General features: G+C 37.7%; 1 protein-coding gene across 9 annotated transcripts in view; it reads left to right on the top strand.

Moving 5' to 3' along the window:
* The window catches only part of LOC128891333 (dystrophin, isoforms A/C/F/G/H-like), a 567,969-nt gene that overhangs the window by 9,209 nt on the left and 535,438 nt on the right, over positions 1-23,322 (top strand). For 7 of the 9 annotated variants that reach the window (XM_054150727.1, XM_054150734.1, XM_054150735.1 and 4 more), the window contains 9 exons: positions 18,632-18,693; positions 18,929-19,021; positions 19,821-19,898; positions 19,997-20,089; positions 20,284-20,373; positions 20,443-20,641; positions 21,254-21,402; positions 21,482-21,877; positions 21,971-22,612. In XM_054150727.1, the coding sequence (XP_054006702.1) occupies positions 18,632-18,693; positions 18,929-19,021; positions 19,821-19,898; positions 19,997-20,089; positions 20,284-20,373; positions 20,443-20,641; positions 21,254-21,402; positions 21,482-21,877; positions 21,971-22,612 (1,802 nt within the window). Of the gene's footprint in view, positions 1-136; positions 964-3,788; positions 4,239-18,631; positions 18,694-18,928; positions 19,022-19,820; positions 19,899-19,996; positions 20,090-20,283; positions 20,374-20,442; positions 20,642-21,253; positions 21,403-21,481; positions 21,878-21,970; positions 22,613-23,322 lie in introns of those variants that run through there. The other 2 variants (XM_054150730.1, XM_054150729.1) reach the window with 2 other exon arrangements.

Here is a 23,322-nt window from a genome sequence, read left to right as displayed (position 1 = left end):
CCCCATCCGACATTTTTGCAAAGGAAATTGTTGTTCAGAATCGTCTCAGCTACCCCCCATTTCCGGCTCCTCCCCGAGTTTTTGGACACCCTGTATAGAATATCATTGATTATAAAAACAGGAATTAATAAACTACAATTTCACACAAAAGTTTTTTGGAAAATTGATCGATGTACGAATACATTCTACACCCACTGTACGTTTCGATTTACATTGGGATTTCTGCATCCCAGAAAAATTCATCGGATCGAATACGTAGTTTCCTTGTTTAGATTTAAACAGTGTTTGGTTAGTTGGATCCAGATGATGTTTTCCTTCCAATCGAACGATATTGGAAATACTTCCCGATTTCGCGTTCGAACAAATCTAATATTTGATGCGTCGGCGCTGACTTCTGGAAAGAAGATCGCCTACAAGGCAAGCTTCCCAGCACCTTACAGTGTCGCGACAGACTGCATCGAACGAGGTTGTTCTTTTTCCACGAAATCCCATTGTCCAGTGTTATCAGACGACGCGCAGGATGTTCAAATCCTTTTAAATTCGACTTGTTGTATATTTCAGTCATTAAGCAATTAACCTTATTAAAAAAAAAAAGCAAGCAAGAGGTATACGTCTTTTCTTTTTACAGATTTTTTTATAGATCATAAAGAAAGATGTATAGAAAGTATTAATTTTGTAGAACCATGTCAGTTTACAGTGATGTTTCATATCAGTTCTACCAGTACATTTGATTATCGTTCATGTTTTCGACCTGACAGATTTGAAACCACGGTTACCGAGTATTTGAATAAGCTTTTCATGTCTGTGCCTCAATGTCGTGATAAACATCGTGATTAATAAGTAAGAAGTTCATAAACGTGTGGTGCAGTGATAATTATAGTGCTTTCGATGATTAAAAATAATTTGTACATTCGGTGATTCCAATGTGGACCTAGAGGAAAATAAATATGGATGATGACATTTGTAAGTACACGATAAAAAATATGTTTTCCAAATTAGAGAAAAAATTGCGCTACGTAGACTTCGTTAAGACTTTACGTACGTCGAACAGTGATGTATTTATACTTAAAATTGAAGTGACTAGTCGACGAATAGGAGACGTAACGCTGTGGGAGGTCCCCGATACAAAGCTGTAGACACACTTCTCGGAATTGCAGTAATTTCCTTACGTCGCAATTTAATAGGAAATGTGAAACTTGTTATCATTTCGCGAAATAGTAATAAATGTAATCATCGATGGGCGTCAATTTATTCATGGTAAACTGTTTTGATAATTTATTCGCAACAACTTCGACAAACGTCTTCTTCGGGAGTATGTTGATACGTGATTAAGAGCATAGGAAAATATATGTTATTCGTAATTCATTGAGAAGTTAATTTATGTAATGTAAATTCGTCCATTATCGCGCTCCAAAATTTCAAATTAGATTTCTTGTTTTATATCGTTCCTCGCCTGCTTTTTAAATTATTTATATATCTTGGTTTATATCAATGCACACACGAGGAAGGTCGTACGTAGTATCAAAGTTGTCAAGCTCATCTAATCTATCAACGTGTAAGCTTACTACTTTTACGAGCCAAAGTAACGATTTATTTATTACGTGTAAATGTTTACGCGATCTTAGTCCGTCGCGTAAATATTTTTTTTCTAACGATGCTACACACTTTTATTATTTGTTCTCGCATTTAACTTGCATTTATGATCCTCTAAACAAATGCGTGTAGCTGTGATAATTGGCAGTGAGTCAGAACTAGTGACGCGGGGACTGAAATTTGTATTGCGAGGACGGACGACCCACCTCTGTCTACCTGGTCCGCTGGAGAGACTACTTCTTTCGATTTCTGAGATCCTGTTTACCTGTGATACATTGGGCCTTACGCTACGGCTGCCCGTAAGGGAGGAGCCCCGGGGCCTATTCCAATGCACGTACACCGTGACTTTTGTGAGCCTTCTCGCAACACGAAACTTCGTGGAAAGCAACCAACGATTCTTTCAACGCTTTACACGTGGTTAAAACAGCAACTCGTCCTTATTAAATTCTCTACTAATTATAAATTTCTGCGAGTGACATTATTGATATTGTATAAATAATACTACAATTAGAGAATACGAGCGAATTGGTTGGATAATAATTTCTCAGGGCAGTGAGATTCATTGGATCGATCCTCTAACAATTGCAACTTGTTCACAATTGACAGGATAAAAATATTATCGATCCCTTCATTGTTTTCTTACGTGGACATCGACAAAGTCCCACGATACGTTGGAGCAGCGTTTCTCAAACTTCACCTTTCTACGAATATCCTCGATAAAAGAACATTTTTACAAGGTTCTAATATTGCGAAGTTAAATTTTTATTTTCGTAATGCAATTTAAACATTTTCTTTTATGGCATTTATTATATTTCATAAATTGTTATTCAAATAAATTGACGACTTATTATTTATGGCATTATAGGATTTAGTTTAACAAAAAGATGCTCAGCTTTTGCTACTAAAGGTAATTAAAAAAGTAAAAAATTTAAACACAACAGTATTCGAGTAAAAGATTCTTAAAAATCAACAATGTTTTAAGGGGCTTGCAACATCAAAGCATGAAAAAAAATCACTTTTGTTTTTATTTTTTTTTTTAATTAACATATAAGCGATTCTGAACAATTCTACCCAAAGAAAATTGAATTTGGAGCACTAGAAGTGGTAAACAAAATTTTTTGAAAAAAAAAGAAAAAAAGAATGGAATCTTTTTTTCACAAAATGTCTTTTTTTCTGACAAAAAAAAGTTCGACGACACGAACTTAGTAAAAAGAACGCGATAAAACTGTAAAAAAATATAAGGAAATACAACTGACAACTTTCTCGAAGAGAAAACAACGACAGTCAAATTTGCGGAAGACCGGCGGCATGGTTACCTTGGTCACAGCCATAGGTTATTGTTTTCTAGGGTAAAGAAGACGGTAAATTATCAAAAAGGCAGTGTTTTAATCAATTTTGATAAAAAGAAATACGATTTCTTTTCATTGATTTTCACTGATTTTTTTTCATTTTTTGATGTTCCACGCCCCTTAACACGTTGATCGCCACGTCACCCATACATGGGTGACAGTGCTTTTCACTGAAGAAGTAAAAACATTAATTTTGTAAGTCAAGCATGAAGGGAAATGAATTTGAATGAAATTCATGAATTTTGATGAAGTTACAAAAATAAATACCACGATAAACGTTTGATTATGTAGTCTCCAATATTCTACATAATATTTAATTGTAGCAGAAATTTTCAAGAATATCGATCTGCCAGTCAACGTGTTAATGCTGTGTTAGAAGTCCCTCTTAATTACAGCAAATGTTTTTATTTCATAAAAGATATCTGGTAACTCGTGGAACTCCATCAACAAGTTTGGGGATATCAGGTTGAGAGACCCTGTGTAGGGAAAGAGGGAGCCCCTCGGAGAATAAAAGAGAGAGGGGGATAAGCTGCGCAGAAGGGAGCGAGACAGAAACTCGTGTGCATCGCTAGAGGGCGAGGTATGGTGGGGGAAGTTGGGCCTTACTCGTCCGTATCTCCGAGGTTGCCAGTTCGCTGGAGACACGGCCGGTGTTTAGTTCGTTCGGTGGTGTTACGCGCTCGCATCGAGACCGAGAACGTTTCACGGTTTTTTCCTTTTTATTTCTCGTTCCAATAGTATCATCGCGAAACTCCCCTCGTCGTCGTCTGGTTTCCATGTACGTGGTTCGCGCGTGGACGGAACGGCAGCCGTAGGTCACGTAATTCGGGTTTCGGTTGCATCCAAGATCGCGAACGCTCGAAAGAAAACGCCATCGTTAGTGGGCACGAGCCAGGGGAGAGAAGGAGATAGTGAGAATAAGAGAGAGAGAGAGAGAGAAAGTTATAAAGTTGATGTGTGCATGCGACGACGTGTTTCCGCACATACGGGTGCTGTGATCGTTTTGACAGTGTGGAATCAACAAGTGTCGAAGACGGAGCGTCGTTGTCGCGCGTTTGTGCGCGCGCGCGATTCTAACCTCATCCACGAGATCGGTTCGGTACGTTTCATCGCGGCTATTGCCTTGTTGTTTCCCAGTGTTCGCGTTTCTTCCGTGCAAGCTGTGACGGCCCGCTCTGCGTGGCGACCGTAATCGATGTGATATTGTGCTTTCCTACAACGTGCCCTTGGATATTGTTACGTCGACGATCCGGTGGCTGCGTCTCCAACGTCTCAAGATGGAAGTCGTTTACATTGGTATGTCAACTCCTAATCGTCTCTTTAATCCAGGCGAGATTCATCGATCGTTGTCAGTTTTACTTTGCTTATCCGTCTTCACGTCGAACGACCTGACGTTTCGGACTGGTCACTGACGTTTCGTGACTTGACAGTTCGTTTTTAGTACTAATCACTTGACACCAGAGGTTTTATTTATCGTTAGACGCTGGAAACCCGCTACTTGTTTTCCTACGTTCACTAAATTAGTTCGTGGTCGATCGTCGTTGTGACCAGGGCCCGTTGTACGTGGAATTTGGAGTAACGATGATGAACATTTTTTTATTCTTTGTTCGTAAAGTGCATACAGTGGGCGTAGAATGTATTCGTACACCGATCAATTTCTCAAAAAACTTTTCTGTGAAATTGTAGTTTCTTAACATCTTCTTTTTTATAATCAATGATATTCTACATATCCTCGATAATCTCTAGAATAGATATAGTCCAAACAACAATTACTAGTTGATATAATTTGTGAAATTAACAAAAACATGCGAAAAGTGTGTGAAAGTATAGAAGCAATAAGTATTTGTACGATTCTTATGACGAACCATTTAGAGTAGAGTTTGTAACGTAAACGCATTAGTTTATTGGTCCGTACGAATTAGAAAACATCAAGTTTCCAGTAAAGTATTTTTAAAAAAGACTTTAATGGAGAAATTGAAGAAGATCCCACTTCGAATAACTAATAATTTAGAAGAGTTGCAATAATTATAAAATCAAAAGGAAATCTTGTTTTTAATGAAATTTTAAAAATTAAACAGTTGTGCGAATACTTATTGCTTCAACATTTCTATCGATTAATCGTTTTTTTCTTGTTAATTTTGCAACTTATCTTTTTTGTAAAATATCTATTTTAGAGATTTCCGAGAATATGTAGAATGTCATTGTTTATACAAAATAAGTTAATAAATTACAATTTTACATAGTTTTTTTGGAAATTGATCGGTGTACGAATATTTTCTACATCCACTGTAAATATTCTACCGAATAAATGTCAAGAGTAAATAGCCATATTGCAACGATATCTAGGAACATTTCAACGGAAGAAAATTAAAAAGTAAATATCGGTTTATTATCGGAGTGTAGTTTTCCGTGCAACCTGATAAAGTGAATGATGATAAAATTATTAACGAGTTTTCTAGTTATAACTGATTGAATATTTTATGCTAGAGTGAAAATTTGTAAATTTCCCATTACTTTCTGTTTCAACGCTCTTCTCCCTTCAACGTATTTCATGGTCGTCCTGTAAGGACCGTAAACATGGGAAGAATTACCCATTCTTTTAGATAAGTTGTACACACTCTCGACCGTAATTTATCCATTAGTATTATGCAACAAATTTTATCGGATTCTGTTTCGTATGCATTACCTTCAATTTACACACTCGGGTTTTCATTTAATTCTAATTTCTAACACTCCAAGTTGCATCGGGGCACTAATAAACCCAGCGTCGATCCTGATTATGGTGCATACAAATAAAACAAAACATTCGAGATTGTATAAGTTTAAATCATCGAGACATAAGTTAGTACTATCTATAAAAATAATTTAGGCATCGTTTGAACAGCAACATAATCGAGTATTACCTTTTGAAAATTTCGTATACATGATCGTCGTACATACATAAATTCATGCGTCAAACGCGAGGAATTTTTAGTTTCTTTGTGTCGAATCACAAAGCTCCGGTGTTATTGCATGTATGCATGAGCGTTTAGAAGTATATCAATGTTGAATATTAACTGCATTATTTTGTTGGGCACCTGTACATTTTTGTACTCTCACCGTTAGTAGACAATGAGGTTATCTGTCTTCTAAGGTATGGGTTATCTAATCTTGGAAATATTTATTCATCATATACGCGAAACGCGTGTACACGACAAGAAAGAGGTGTACTACACGTGCACGTCAAGAATTGATAACCAAGCTGCGTAAGTGGCGTCATTTAGATTAGAACTCGTGTTTGAAGGTTCGGTGAACGTTTGATTATAAAAATTTGATTATAAAAATTTATAATTTTCGTTAATTTAACAACGTTAGGAACTAAAGGTGTATGCAAAAATTGCGGAGTTTCCACGTGTAATACTTAGTGGAACAAATTTGTTTGTATCTGAGAATATAGCGGTTCGATTGGCGCCATTAATCGGCGAAGTGAAGAGCAGGTGTCTTCTCTAGCGTCTATTAGCGCCAGTTTTTAAATAATGTTAGTAATGGTTTTAAATATTTTTTAAATAATGGTAGTTTAAAGATATGAAAATTGCTTTGTTGTACTGGATAAAATCGGTGCATGAGTTACTTTATTGTGACATCATATTTGTAAATTACCATACAGTAACGTCGACGAAATTTTCTTACTACTCGCATAGGGTAGCAGTTGCTACTATATCTCACTGGATATTGGTTAACGTCAGTTTGTTTCGTAGAAAAGGCGTGCATGTACACTCTGATACTCACTTTTTATCTGGATTACAATTTCCGATAAGAGAGATACAATAAACACGTAAACACTATTTGTTTAGATTCTTAAAACAGAACGTGATTATGGGTATTTAGTAATTAAAGACAGTATTACAATTATGAAATGTTTCAGTCCCTAAAATCTTAAATTTAACAAATTTACAATTCCCACTTTTCTCGCGGACCAATTAAATAAATATCATTCACACTTTATTTCGAAATTCTACTTTTCGAAGTGGACGGTATAGATTGCATAAAAAGAATGCCACGCTATCATAAAAGATCTGGGATCTCGTTTGTTGAATAATATCTGTAAGGTCGATTACCTCAAGCGCCTCGTTAACAAGTAGCAATCATGCAATTGTCATGGTAATTAACGCTACAGTTTCATCTTTTTGTTGGAGCTGTTGTGCAAAACTCGGTATACGAAGCGTGAATAATTTAATCATTGACACAACTCTGTTCTGATTTTTTTTTTCTATTTTAAGTCTTTTCAATTTCAAGTCTTTTCAATTACGCTACTGACCAGTTTGTATACGTATTTCTAACTCGAAGTGTTGTACGATACTAAAGTCGATGACTCACTGTACATTTGTCAAAATAATGGATCCTTTGTTCCTCCGATTTCAATGCGTTTACATGGTCAGCTTGGAGTAGACAGGAACTATTTGTATCTTTATTACAAGGAAACCATTTTGTGCTTGAACTGAAAGAACACGCGATGTTAATTCGAGGGTCGAAGTGCGAAAATCTTGAAGATTTCATACCGCGGTACATTTCAATTTTAAACCAGAATATTTCTACACAAAGGGAATCGATGTGTTGCAAAAATGAACTCGTAGAAAGCGACTAGAAATGATGTCGATGACTAAGATTCAGATTATCATATTATATTCCCGATATTAGCTAATCAAAACCTAACCCAGACCTAGCGAGTAATACAATCTACGCTCGAGCGTTTTTCTGACACACGTCGCGCCTCGCAGTGAGTGGCACAAGCGATTAGGTGATTCCGCGTTGAAAAATAGATCAAAAGTGTAGGATAACATTTTTTTGTACGAGGCCTCGTCCTCTTGGAAATCGACTTTGAAAGTACGCGCGGTGCCCCGAGCAGTTTTCCGAGAACATTTCCTCGAAACCTACGTGGCGTGGTATCAAAATTTATGCCATGTTTTCTACTTAATTTCATCCTTATCCTCTTCCTCGACCTCTTGTTCGAGTCGTTTGTAATAAATTTCTGTTACCAAAATCTGTTTTTAATTAAATGTATAAGACTCGCTAGAGAGTTCGAGGTACTATTCACACGAAATATACTGTGAAAGCTTAGGACCCATTCTCAAGCCGGTATCTTAAAATTAGAACTTTCATACAATGGGTGTAGAAAGTATTCGTACACCGATCAATTTCCAAAAAAACTGTGTAAAATTGTAATTTATTAACTTCTTTTTTATAAACAATGACATTCTACATATTCTCGGAAATGTCTAAAATAGATAGATTACAAAAAAAAATAGCTATTTATGTAAGTTGCGAAATTAACGTAAATGGTTCGTCATACGAATCGTACAAATACTTATTGCTTCTATACTTTCACCCACTTTTCGCATCTTTTTGTTAATTTCACAATTTATATCAACTAGTAAATGTTGTTTGGACTATATCTATCTTAAAGACTTCCGAGAATACGTAAAATATTAGGTTGTCCCGAAAGTTTCTTTCGTGAGTTGCACTCAATTATTTTATGTCGTCGTGTTTATATAAATAGACAATCTAATTTCATAGATATTCATGTTGTAACAGTAATGGAGCAAAATGAATCATGCACAATTCAGTAATGTAACATAAAACATAAAATATTGTGTATGTATTACTTATTAATAAAGTGAAAGAAACTTTTGGGACAACCTAATTATCATTGATTACAAAAAAAGAAGTTAATAAAGTACAATTTCACACAAAAGTTTCTTGGAAAATTGATCGGTGTACGAATACATACGACACCCACTGTATGACTCCCCTCCCTTCCTGAACATCTTTTTTTCAGTTACCAAAAACTATACAATTCTTTCGTTCGAAATTGAACTTTTCCCCGATTCAGCGTTAATTCTCGAAAGTCTTCGGTTCGCGAAAGGTCAATTTTTCAAGCTCGTGGGCGTATTGTCCCCCTTTAAGGACCGTTGGCGTAGAAAGACCCGTTAGAGTAGCCGTCGTCGAAGTTATTGAATTTCTCCGAGTCGACCATGTTGTCGTCGGTCCACGTTAAATACCAGGACGCGTGTTGGTTAACGTTACGCGGTTTCATCAGGCCATTTGACCCGCGAACTTCGGATGATGCGTTTACGGCCAATGACACGCGCTCCAAGTGGACGCAGTGCTCGCAGTCGGTAGTCCCCATTGTCATCTCGTTTAAATGACTGTTCGCCACGCATACGCTGGCAGACATCCGAGGCGAGAAGGCTTGTTTGTGAAGTACGCGAGCTGCCACGTGTGTATCCGTGTTGGCGCCAATGAATGAAAAGGCGACGCTGCTCGTCTAGTTGAAAAGCGTCGAAAAGCTCCGCGGCTATTATGTCGCCAATTGTTCACCATCGTCCTAGAAAGGCGCGTGTTGTGCTTTGAAGAATTCTCGTCGATTCAGGGGCATCATCAGGTTCTTTTTTGGACGGTGCTGGATGTTTATAAGCGGAAAGGGCAAGGCTGGCTGGTCAATTTTTACATTTTTTTTTTTTTGGAGGGCTTGTTCAGGAGAACAATTTTTATTTCGATGTTGTTCATAAGAATTGTTCATAAATTCGTTTACATTTTTATTCGATACTTCTGTTGAATTAATGGACACCCAGCTTTATCAGAAATTTTGTCTAATTTATGAAATTTATAATTAAACTCGAGTGGTAATATTTGAATAGTACTAGTTACACTGTTTATAAATTCATTTATAAATTAAATGTAAGTACTTAGTACCTATTATTAAACGAAGGTATCAAGCTTTTATTCGAAAGTTCTATTTAGAAATAATATATTTAGCGAATAATATATTTAATACATATTTAAATTGAAATAATAATATTCGTATAGAAATGTTTATACAGAAACAAACGAATAGTGGTATTTAAACAGTAATATTTTATTAGCGATATTCAAATACTAACATTTGAATATTGGTATACAGATAATAATATTTGAATAGCGATAAGTTTATCCGCAGCATTCGACTACATGCCAAGTATGCGAGTAGTAGACTACTCGCCGTATGTAATAGTAGATAGGCTTAGTCATCGTCAGCCAAAGAAAATCATTGGCCCAAATGAGAGAGTCTCGCGTCTTCCCTGTTCCTTTCGGTACTCGACAAATCAACTTTCACTCTTTTTTTTTTTTATTTAGAAGTTTAGTATCTTACGCTCGTAAAGATTCTGACAAACTTGCGAGAACTAATAATAACCACCACGGAGTGGATTAAGTCGTGGGTATTTATAGACTAATTTTCTCGTTGCGGGAGGGTTAAGAGTTTCTCGATCCCACGACGCCGGTGTTTACGGTGAAATTGAGGTACTTTATCGTGGAACGATGACGATGCACGTTCATTCACCCTGAAACAAGGTTGGTCCTAGGATTAGGTCAGGTTTACTAAACTAAAATCACAGATTGACAAAATTCTTTTCTAGACGAGATTTTCAAATAGTTAGTTACGGATACACAAGTTTCGAGTCGTTTGATGTTATATTTGATAGAAAAGTGAAGGCTAATTTGAGTAACTGTCCAATCGTGTGAACCTCCCGAATAAACCGCTACATCGTGTTTACACGTCTATTTCAGTCTACCGAAACCCGCGCCAAATCTGGCCCGCTGATTATTATCGTATTAGGTTGTCCCAAAAGTTTCTTCCGTTTCATTAATAGGTAATGCATACACAATATTTTATGTCTAATGTTACATTATTGAATTGTACACGATTCATTTTGCTCCATTACTGTTACAACATGAATATCTATGAAATTAGATTGTCTATTTATATAAACACGACAACATAAAATAATTGAGTGCAACTCACGAAAGAAACTTTCAGGACAACCTAATATTTTACATATTCTAGGAAGTCTTTAAGATAGATATAGTTCAAACAACATTTACTAGTTGATCTATATAATATATTTTGTTTTATTTAAATGCTTTCACTTATTTAACGTCAGCGTTACTTCACAGCACTGCCAACTGAATGAAAAACTTTAAAATAAAATATCGAAGCTAAACGAAAGATGGACCAGTTTTGATCTAGTTACCTTTAACCCTTTATTAACTGGCGGGACTTATAAGTCCCGTCAATTTTCTCATGGCACTGTGTTAATTAAACGCTTTGAAACTTATCGTGACTTTCGAGTTCACATCTATAAAGTTCGTTTTCTTTTGGAAGTTTGTAAGAGACAACTCTATAAGATGATTCAAGACCACGATGGTCGCCTAGATTTTAAAAACTTTTGAGAAATTCAGTAAATAAAGGGTTAAAGAGTTAAAATGTGCTTCATCGATCAATATAACGTTTCCTGAACCAGTGTATCATTTACCACTGGCAACTTTTTCAATTCCCATTTGAAATATAAATATATTGTGAAAAATATTGAAATTTCAATAGTAAATAGGTGAGCACAAAAGGAGTCACCAGAAAGAATTAGTTCGCAAACAATGCACCGAATTAGTTCGCTTTTCTAATAAATAATGTAATCTACAACATTCTAGTAACGCGCAAGTGTGTCTCCGATTAAAAATTGGCCAGATCTGTTTATTCTACATTGTTTGCAAAATATCTAACGCGTTGCGACACGCGGTGTCTGACCTGTGCTCAGACTTGGTGCACCTTTCGGGTCCGCCGCTCGTTCCCTCAACATTCGCGTCTTTCTAATGAAGAGGGGCCTTCGAGAAGCTTTCGAGTCTCTTCGTCGTAAGCCTTTTCGATGATGCTTAACGATCGTAGCGAGAGAACGAGGGGACTGCAGGAGGGAGGGATCGTTAATTCGACTTCGTCGAGCGAAACGCGTTCCTAAGGAGTTGAGTAAGAGCCAGCCCGACGTGGAATTACGACTCGATGCGTATAATTCCGTCGGCCAATACGAGCCTAAGCGTAAAGATACATGGGTGGAGAGCATTTCTCCCGCGACTGGATGTCGATTCGCGAAAAAATGTTGCGTCCTTGAGGTAACCGACACTCGAGATCGCGCTGTGACAGCGATACTGCAAAGCTAGCGTGCTCTCGATGGCGTAATGACGACTGATGTAATCGGATGATTAATACGACTGTAAACACAAAATCGACGCGTCGAGAGTTTGGCTCCACATTTCTTTTCCAATAGCGAATGCTCGGGATTTATCCGTCGATTAAAGATTTAGACGACGGTAATCGATTAGTGATTCGGTATTTTTGGTATTTTTTCAGTTTAGGAAATTCCTGAATTATTTATATGCTTCTGAGAAGTCGAGAATCCTGCTTGGAATATTTTATATCAGGGAATTACGTACTGCTGCATTTCAGCAGGTGTGCAAACGTTCCACGGTGTATACGTAGCCTTTTGTTTCAATCGATGACGTTGAAGGTAAAATTAAAGTTAACTGCGCGAGTGTAATTGCTAGACAGTATACAAATGCGATACAAAATGCGATGAAGCGAGGAAGGAAATGTTTTAGATCGGAATGGTAGAATACCTGTGTATTATACTAGCGCCACACAATTCCCATTGCTGTGTCAACTTTTCCCTTCAACTTTTAGAAGCCTGACTTTCCAAATTAAATTCAAACAAATATCAATGAACAATTTTTGAACAATTTTGACAGTTGACGTTTATTTTTTTAACTTTTACATACATACAGCGAAATATTAAAACCAAACCAGTTGCAAGTGTACAATTCGATTTAAAAGTCCGGCATCAAATTTGAAACTTAGGGCATTTAAGGGTTAAACACAGGTATCTCTTTAAATACGAAACCACAAATTTCCTTTTCAATCGATTTGATATATAATTTCGCTACTGGTTCACCTAGATCGTTGGTTGTTATCTAACTCTGAATATATTTACAAGGTGCTTACGCACATCCACGCTGGTCTGTTTGTTTATACTGCACTTCCGGCTGAATGGTCGTTGCCTGCGTGCGTGTTCACATTGGTCCCATCATTCAAGATTATAGTCGACGGAATACCCAACTATATGTATAGGGTTTAATCTGTGGTATTCGAGTCCTCATGTAATACAGCTTTACTACTCAATGATTCAAGATCTCATTCAATTTTTTTTTTCCATTTATTCACTCGTACAAAATACAATTATTTATTATGTATTTCTTCATGTTCAGAAGAGACCACTTTTGGACACAATTTTAAATGATGACGGATTTTTTAGCGTCGCCAAAGGCAATCTTCTCGAAGCAGATCTATACTTGTCATTTGCACGCTAAAACGTTCATAGCTCCGTTATGCTTACCAAATTTAATACGATATTTTACGAGCGGATTTTCAAGGCTCCAAGAAAATAAATAAAAAATCAACTTCTCGAAAGTGTTAACTAGGATACTCCTTAACACACTATTCAGAATACCAATAATATTCGTCCCACGATATCTCGACGACTTATAGTACACATATTGCGTGCTGTTTTATATTTTTATATGCTGAAAATACGTCTTTGTTGTTTCTTTATGTTACATAAATATCACATCATCGTCTACTATATAAATTTGCTAAGGCAAACATTTTTTTTTTATCACGTGTACTTGGATTCATTATTCCATCTGCAGAAACGTTGTTTATCCGTGGCAAAGAAGAGAATATTTTAACACAGAAGTCTTGTGACTTGAGAATTATATACATATATACATACGTTATGTATATAGAATATAATTGATATAATACTTAAACAATTTATTCAATTTTCAAGCAGCATTTCTGAAACTATGCTTTCCCGTGAAACGTCTACCGCGAGTCATCGATCCTCTTCGTTTCCCAGAACAATGAATCATAACAATCCTCTAAAATGACTCGTCGTCGTCGGACGTAGAACGCGTCGAGTCTTTTTATAAAACTGTATAAGTGAGCGTTAACAGGAGGGGGCAGGAAAAGCCGCGTTCGCCGCGAGAGAAATGTTTGTTTCGTTGATTTGCTCTAATGAATGTGTGTATAGCGGAGAGAAGACCGCATGTTAGCGCGCGTTTAGCTAAGTTTAGCGGTGGTTTCAGATGGCTGGCACTGTTTTCTCGACGATGTATTATCGAGGCGTCAACAGCATTACGTGTTTCGAACTTGCGGTTCGTTCAACCCTCTCAATCGCCGAGAGAGGGTGGTTGGAAATTGTTAGCGGTCCCGAAGGCACTCGAGCGAGAGTATCGAAACTCGGGATCCCCGCGAATTCGGTAACACGACAACAGAAATGAAACGAAGTTGCACGAATGGCTACGATTCATCCCCCACGATTGCGTTTCCATTAACGCTAGAACCACCGAGGACAATGCATTATGTTACAGGCTGCTGTGTATCTTTGAATTGTACGGGGGTGAAGGGCGAACCAATTTCTCGGTTAAAATTACTTCCCTGTTTCGACAGCTGTCGTTAAACATTGCAACAGAAACGATGCTAACGATCAAGTAATTTTGGAAGGAAGTTTGGAACATCCGGGTCAAATTAACCGCAAGTATTAATGGAGAAATAGATCCCTATAATATTAAAGCGTTAAAAAGTTTAAGGTCTGCGGAAAAAAATTGATTTTTCATTTTTCTAACTACGGAGCACCACACCGAAAATTTTGAAAAAATTGAGAATAATAATGACAACATCATACACTTCCTGTAATTATACAATCGTAGTTCCGGCATTCCTTCGATGGAAAATCGACGCTTTTCGGAATTTTGGTTGCATTTTTTATTTCTTACAACTTTTATTTTTAATCGAAAAATATGAACAAATTCTGGAACATGTACCTTGTTAACTGAAATGTCTCTGATTTGTTTTTAAATTTTGCACGGAGTGGAGCGAGAGAAATTGGCCAATAACGTGATTTTCATTTTTTCCTGTTTACTACCTCGCCAGTCGAGATAGGGACCTTGGAACTTGGCACGGATTAGCCTTTTTGGGTAACCTATGGAATATATCATCGCTAGACTGCGGATCTTTATGCATTTATAGGAAATTTGAATGTGCAAGAACCTGTAAAATGCAAACAATATGCATGAATATAAAAAGGATTGAAAGTAAAGTTCACGTTATGATATTTTCAGAATAAAATAAATTCCTATTTAAGTTCAGTTAAAGATCCACAGTCTGATCATCGCAAATCGAAATCGGTCTAAGGGCACTTTTGATCCTCTTAACCGGTTATACTCTTTGTTTCAGTTGTATAAAGGTGTATGGCAAAGATGGTCCTGCACGTGGTCGATTAAAGGGCAATTTTGAGATGTTGAGTTTCTAGTGGTCTGAACGAATCGGTGAAAAAAAAAATAGTAGAAAATTGTTGACGCAGCGTTTATAAAACAACGGAGTTCCGTTTCTCTAGCTGGTTTGATGCTCGGGCACCAGTGTTCACGTTCGTTGCGTCGAGAACGAACGGACAGATGTGCATGCGTAAACACTTGCGTCTACTGTCCAGATTTGGAATCTGCAAAGCGTTTCATGAGGTTCGTTAAACAGATTGTGCGTCACTTTTGCAGACAATTGCATTTAACACATTGAATTCCACGTGAAGATTTTATCCAGGGTCAGATTAAAACTTTTTAAGGTTTAGAGTTGGGAAATGAAGAATTGAAAGCGAATGGGATACTATAGAATAGCTGCTACACCTTGGAAGCTATGGAAAGCATCATTCGATGCATTTTTTCTTACAAAGCCTACGAATTATCCACTTTCTCCACGAATTTCTACGGTATCCTTTGATTTGTTGTGACTATTCTCTTCAACGATGATCGAATGGGGTGCATTTTTACGAGGCTACCGTTCAAGGGGAACATGTTACTATCGGTAAATAGAACGTGGACAACGTCGAGTAATTCTTTCCCTTACGGCTGACTATAACGTCTGACCTAATACGCCTCCACGTAAGGTCCTTGTTCCTTGCAGAGTACTACTATTGTGCTATTGTCACAGTACTACTCCCATCCAGTGCTCGCGCCACGGCAATAATACTCGTGTATTTGTACATGGCGAAGTTTTTTGTGTACCTCGGGTGAACAACATTCGTCTCCATCGAATAAGATCTACGTACTGGTCGTTATTCTTCGTCCCGTTGGATGTTGGTAGTCACAGGAAGTCGAGGTACGCACAGGGTGCGGCCGAAACTGTCGCACAACCGGAAGAGAATTGATTTCTATTGGGAAACTAAGCCGAAAATGTGGAACATTCTTTGTTCATTCCACGTGGATGTTCAATCTTCCAATTGCTGTGCTTAAATACACTCTACCATGAGGATTAACATTATTCCAGACCCTCGGATTAAAGATAACACTACGTATGGGAAATTGTTTTTCTTTTTATCGTATTGTAAGAATTTTTACGTCTTAGCTTAATTTTCATGGGTGTTTTCAAGTTTAATTTACCTGGACAATAAATAGTAGTAGTATGATGTTCATTTCGACTATGAAATGGACGTGATGATAATAACCTAATAATAAACTTATGTATTAGGGGGATTGAAAAAGTAATTGTCATTTCTACACGTTGTCTTGACGCAGAGGAAGATTGTTTTGAGTAAATAAACGTGTGTGTAAAAACTTTACTTGTACTTTTTTCTTTTTATAGCAAAAGTTCCGTTTCTTTTTAGACAGACCGTGTATACGCAAACTAATGCCACCACAGGGAAATGCCACCGTGGTGCCATTACTTCGCGTGCTCACCGTTCTCTGAAACAACGATAGTGCTCAACATTGTCACAGAACTTAAAGGCTCGCAATGCACAGTTTCCCGTCATCCCACCCAAGCCAGCTCGTGTTTTACTAGAATCATTTTTTTCATACATCCAAAGCATTGTGGGTGGCGAGCCTGATAAACTCGTAACCAGACCTTGACGATCTATCGCACAGCTAAGGACCACCGTGGCGTGCATCGATGCGTTTCATCTTCAGGTACGAAAGAACGGCGATTCTGTTGACGAGCCGACATTCATGCGGGAAGAAAACTGGCGATGGTACGCCAGCGTAAAAGAACTCGATGCACCATATTCGGAAGCAGCACGGTTTCGTGAGGAAAGCTTCCACGTCGGCCGATGCCCGTCCAGAAAAGACACACGCTCTTGCACGCGTATCTTACGGCATACTTTACTTTGGCGACGTGATCGTCATTCGCGATTACTTCGTCCCCTGCTTCCCGTCTCTTCCCTATCGTTGTGTACCCCCTTCTAACGTAAGATAACCACGGGCATTCATTCATTCATTCATTCGCTGCCACTAGCCTTGCCCGCGTATTCGTGCTTATTTCGGTTGAGGGGAGACAACCGGTCCTACCTGCTTGAAAAAAACTTCGTTAGAGCCGGGGAGGGAGGATTTTTATGATTTAAACCGCTAAATAGAAGCTCGTTCAACTTTTCTTTTATTAAGAAAAATTAACGATGAATTGAATTTTTTATTTAACCCTTTGCACTCGAGAGGTGACTCTCAGTCACTATTAGGTTTCACGCAATTACAATACCTAATGTTTCTTTAGGTTTAATTTCTTTGGAGCTCGAAGTGTCGATAAAATGATTGTCGACGAGGTAACGCGGTGACCTTATTCTAAAATCTAGATAGCTTAGAATTCATGGCAATAGAATGCTAAGAATCATCTCGAGTTGCTGGCAGATACCAGAAAAAAAAGTAGCCTCGAGTGCAAAGGGTTCAATTTCGCCAGTTCTGTACAAGATTTTCAAAGTAGGCGTCTTTGCGCGATTACTATTATTATGTTTTTATGTAGAAGTTTTGAAACATTTAATTCGCATGGTTCTTTGAAGCTTTATCTTAATCTTTTAAAATTCCTGAAGAAATCTGGAACGATAAATGCACGCCCGTCTGGATTAATCCTCTGTGCAGATAAAGCCGATTTGAAGTTTCACTACGTCGCTATTATCTTCTACGTGAAATATGTTCAATATTTTATGGCTAAATTCAGATTCAGTCCATACATTTTTCGACAAATGGATCGTTCTACATTTAAAAACATTTTTCGAAACTTCCAAATCGCTGAAAGCTACGAACAGATCGTGTATATAAAAGTACGTATCAATTGAATTATTATTATTAACTTATTATATACTTATTGAATATGTACATTTTACGACCAAAGCATCGTTCTGCCGTTGAAAACGTTTTTTGAAACTTTTCCAAATCGCTGAAAGCTACGAACGGATTATATATAAAAGTATGTATCGATGGAATTTCGTTGAATTAGCACCTTTTATGCAAAAAAGAAATGCACGACGAGCATCGGAGACGAAGCTGTTCAGCAGCCCTTTGTAAGCAGCCGCAGGTATTTAAGCACTATGCTTATGACTTTCTGTTGGCCGACCTAAATTTGGAGAGTTTACTGCTGCATCTACCGGGGTCAATGAGTGTCAACGCGATAGATGACGAGCCGTCGTTGCCACGTCGACAACAATTTCGCGGTAGAGTGGAAATGACGATGAATCGCTGTTACTATAGAAATAAGACTCTTTAACCCATTATGCGCTAATGGCCTGGTTAGAGGAGATTTAAAACAAACTCCTACTAAATGCATTTTAAAATGTAAATAATGTATAATTCTTATGGGTAACAAATGACAACTTGAGAATTAATAGAAATAAAAATTACTTTTGTAAATGTATAGAGGTGTCCCATTTTTGATCTAATGTACACATATCTATGCATACTGATTGTATACCTATGCTTAATGATACTACTGAACTACGTAGATTAAACAAAATAATCGTATTTTCATGTTACAGATGAACGAGAGGACGTGCAGAAAAAAACGTTCGCCAAATGGATAAATTCACAGCTGCTGAAGGTGAGTCCCTTATTCTCTATTTGCATTCCAGTGTAAATTGTTACCTCACTCGTCCTGCTAATACGAATTTCAACTGAATTATGTACGAAAATTGTTAGAGAAAATGTAAAGAATTTTTCTTTACATACACGTATTCATACTTGCATAACTCGGAAGCTGTTCGAGTGATTTTCGTCCGAGTCTATTGAATATTGTACAAATCTAGGTTTAATTATCACACATGTAATTTTCTCAGAACCACCACGAACCAATTACCGACTTATTCGTCGACTTAAGAGATGGAAATCGCTTACTGTCACTTTTGGAAGTTCTTACATCCAAAGTTTATGTAAGTACCACCATCAATATCATTATTATTAAAAAAATAACGGTGCGCGATTAAATATATCTACAATACAGCATTTATAGTTTCTCTTTAATTTTGTTCTCGTTCGCCACAATTTCAATAATTGCATTATCAACAGGCATTCAGTTATCGACGAAGACCCAAAATAAAACGCATTAAAAACATTTAACTGTATCGGTAACACGTTCGATCAGGCTACCACTTTTAATCTCAAAGCGCTCCATTAAATTTCGTTCGCTCGAATTACATGACGCATTTGAATATTTGTTCGGCAACTCCGCATAAGATTATGCGCTCGATAACTTCTTAGGTATCGTAGAGCCAGCTTACGATACGCGTAATGGGTTCGTTCTTGCGTTTAATGTAATCTTTAATCGTTCTGATAGTCGTTCTCTTTGTAATCACCCGTTAGAGCAGTGCGTAACGTTCGCATGCCGTGTGTGTACGCCACGAGCTCTTCTAATAGAATTCCAAGCAGGTGCGCGTATCGAGTATTACGAATATTTGCATACGAGTGGTGATTATCTATGCGCAGTAGGCGTAAGAGCATTCCGAGCGAAAAGTGTTCCGCGTACTCGAGCCGTTTCATAGGTGTCTGCATCTATCCTGAAGATTCGCTCGTCGACATTCTTTTTTATACGCGGCGCCACTCGATCGTAATCTTGTTTTAGCGATGATTCGAAAAACCTGTAATGCCGTCAACCAATACGCGACGCCACAGCGAGCACATTTTTAGCGATTTCACGATATTCCAGCATCAATCTAATTAACACGTTTACAGAAAAGGGAACGTGGCCGGATGAGAGTTCATCATCTGAACAATGTTAACAAAGCCCTGCAAATTCTGGAGCAAAACAATGTAAGCGAATGATGTTGTTGGTTTTTTCTTCTTTCTTTTTTTTTTTTAATGGTAGAAATTTAACGCGTGGACGTTAATATTTCCTTCTGTCGTTTTAGGTGAAGCTTGTAAATATTAGCAGCAACGATATCGTTGACGGTAATCCTAAGCTAACACTTGGATTAGTGTGGAGTATTATACTACACTGGCAGGTCAGTTTTACGAGTGGTTCTTTTGTTTGAAAATGAAAGCTTCCTCCCCCGTTCGAAAATTCTTTTAAATTTCATACTGGTCGCTACGAACCTTTCGCTACTTATTATTTAATACCACTCGTTGCTAAGAAAATATGGTAGAGAAATTTCTGTACACGAGGACTTTCTAGAGACTAAGTAAAATATTTATCCAGGTCCATTATCATCTCAAGGACTTAATGACAGAATTGCAACAGACAAATTTGGAAAAGACTCTTTTAGCATGGTGTCGTCAGAATTCACAGGTAAAATCCTGCCTACAGGTTAAGACATAGCCTTTAGGAAACAAAAAGTACAACGCAGTTCTCTTTCAGAACTATTCCGGTGTCGACATTAAGAACTTTACGACATCCTGGTCGGATGGATTAGCGTTTAACGCGATTCTTCACAGATGGAAACCGCATCTGTTTGATTTTAACAATATCGCGCGTAAGCATCCAAACGCCAGGCTAGATCATGCGTTTCGCATCGCCCAGGAACAGCTGGGCATCGAAAGACTATTAGATCCAGAAGGTAAATTAATATTTGTAATGTTGTATGTTAATAATAAAACAGTACGTTTAATTTTAAGGAATCTTAATTGCCATTTATACCCTCGTTATTATGTTAGTCGTTATGGTCGTTTAAACAATTTTGGAATCAGTGAAATGTTGGTAAAATTCGAATGCAAAGTTGTAACTTTGATTTCATAGTGTTTTAAATAAAGTGAAGATCTTTGAGAAGCGTGAAGAAGGTAGGTTTGAAATTTGGAGTGTTTACTCATTTTGTATTAAGAAAGAATTGGACAGCCTACTACATATCCTTGAGGTAGTTAACGTGAGCTGGGTTAAAACAATTATCGTGACTAGATTGATTTAGAAAATTATAAGCGATGTGAAAGGAAAAGAGAAAAAAAAAATGAAGTCTGGAAATGAAGTGATAAAGTAAATCAAATGCAAGGATCGATGACACTGCCGTGACTTTCATACGAAATGAAACTAAATTAAATACTGCAGAGAGTTGTTAAAAAAATTAAAAACACTATTGTGAACTCACTAAATGAAACATAGATCGCTATATCAAGTCCTCAGGCATATCGAGCCAAGCACGATACCAATATCTGATGTTTAATTTAATATTTTACAGATGTGAACACATCAGTGCCAGATAAAAAGTCAATAATGATGTACGTTATGTGTCTCTTTCAATCCTTGCCTCACTCCGGAGACGATATCGGCGAGATAGATGTTTCGGTAGCGAGCGACGGGAGTCCAGTCGCAACTCCGGGAGCTGAGGTCTATAATCGTTTTATTCGAAAATAAAATATTCCCGAGACGCGTTTAGCATATATTTTCATAAAGTATGCATTTGTAGAGCACATTGTCCTTCTCAAATTTCGGTACGCCGACTTCGCGACCGATGAGTCTTGCGACGAACGTGTCGGTGGAGCTCGGTGGTTACCAAGTCGCTCTCGAGGAAGTGTTGACCTGGCTTTTGGAAGCCGAAGACAAAGTGATTCACGCTCCGATGCCAGGGTCCAGTTTGGAAGTGTTGAAACAACAATTTCACGAACACGAGACATTTCTGATGGAGTTGTCCGGTCACCAAGGCGGCGTCGGTGCTGTATTAGAGGAAGGCGCGAGATTATTAGCTGACGGTGGCTTACACAAGGACGAGGAACACGAAGTACGCGTTCAAATGTCGTTGTTGAATTCTCGATGGGAAGGTCTTCGAATGCGTGCGATGGAGAGGCAGACTAAAATTCACGAGGTGTGCTACGTTCGTCTAAGTACAGGCATAGAATTAGATCTCGGTGTAAAACTCACTTTTTCTTTTTGTTGTTAATCATTTCTCTCGGACTAGGTTCTTATGGAAATGCAGCAAGGTCAATTGGACGCGCTGCGGCAATGGTTAACAAGCACAGAAGATAGGATTTCACTTATGGCAGCCGTTGAATTGAACCCATCTGCCTTAGACGAACAACTGAGACAATTGAGCGAATTAGAGCAAGATATCGAGGCGCAGCAAGGAGTTGTCGATGGTATGAGGAAGATGGTGGTTGTCGTGGACGAGGAAAACTCGGAGGCGGTTTACGCTCAAATGGAGGATCAATTATCCGCTCTCGGTGAACGGTGGACTCATATCTGCCAGTGGAAAGAAGAAAGGAGGCAACGTTTACAGTCGCTTTCTTCGCTTTGGCAAAGCATCAACGACGATTACAAGAGACTAATGTCGTGGCTAAACGAAACCGAGATCACGTTGAAGCAAATGGAAGCGAATCCTGCGTCCGAAATTGGCGAGGTGTTGGAGAGGATAAAGAAGTTGCAGGTTTTAAAGATGGAAATGGACGCCAATCAAAAGAAGCTAACGTCTTTGCAAGAATCGGTCCAAGAGTTGGAGGGGCAGAGTACCTCGCCCGAGTGTGTTAACGTGTTAGAAAAAATTGAGAATCTGCAAGATCGATGGGAAGCCGTGGGACAAATAATGGAAGTCCAGACTCAAAGGGTAACGCTCAGGAATTGTATCGTAGGTTTTTTGAAAAGCACGATTAACCTTCTGAAACGTCGTCGATTCATTTATTAACCCTTTGCATTCCAAGCAATTTGGCTATATGCAGATAGTCAACTCCAAGACCATTTTTCTTAGATTTATGAGTTATGCAATGGCCACGAAAAACTCTTTGCAGTTTATTAAATTATACGATTTGTTTTTAGAATTTTACAGTTTTGTTTACCAAACACAATCATACACAAATAATAATAGTTTAATGGAAATATTGTCCATCATTTGATTATTTATATGAAGTTGTTTGAAACAAATAATGGAAAATTAGCGTATTTTTTAACGCTATTGCTTAAGAATGTTAATAGATATACAGGGTGTCCCAGAATTAGTGTAAGAACCGAGAATGGGGGGTAGCTGAGACGATTCTGAATCACAATTTCCGGTTCTTACACTAATTCTGGGACAATATATTTATTCCAGCTTTTCAGCTAAGAAATTGACTTGTTTACGAATCTTCTAACCATTTTCATCCTCTTACATGCTTAAGAATATTATTGATCTCATAACTAATTGAATTTAGACACCCATCGCTTATTAAAACTTAATGATAAATTCTGGGCAGTACATGTGGCCTTAAGATTGCAAAGGGTTGAATAGTTATACATTGTTTTGCTGATCGTGATTTTCAAAAAAGTTGCACTGTTTCCAAC

Source organism: Hylaeus anthracinus, unplaced genomic scaffold (genome assembly GCF_026225885.1).
Source record: "Hylaeus anthracinus isolate JK02 unplaced genomic scaffold, UHH_iyHylAnth1.0_haploid 12001, whole genome shotgun sequence".
Classification (NCBI taxonomy): Eukaryota; Metazoa; Arthropoda; class Insecta; order Hymenoptera; family Colletidae; genus Hylaeus; species Hylaeus anthracinus.
This window is presented reverse-complemented; position numbering and strand designations above follow the sequence as displayed.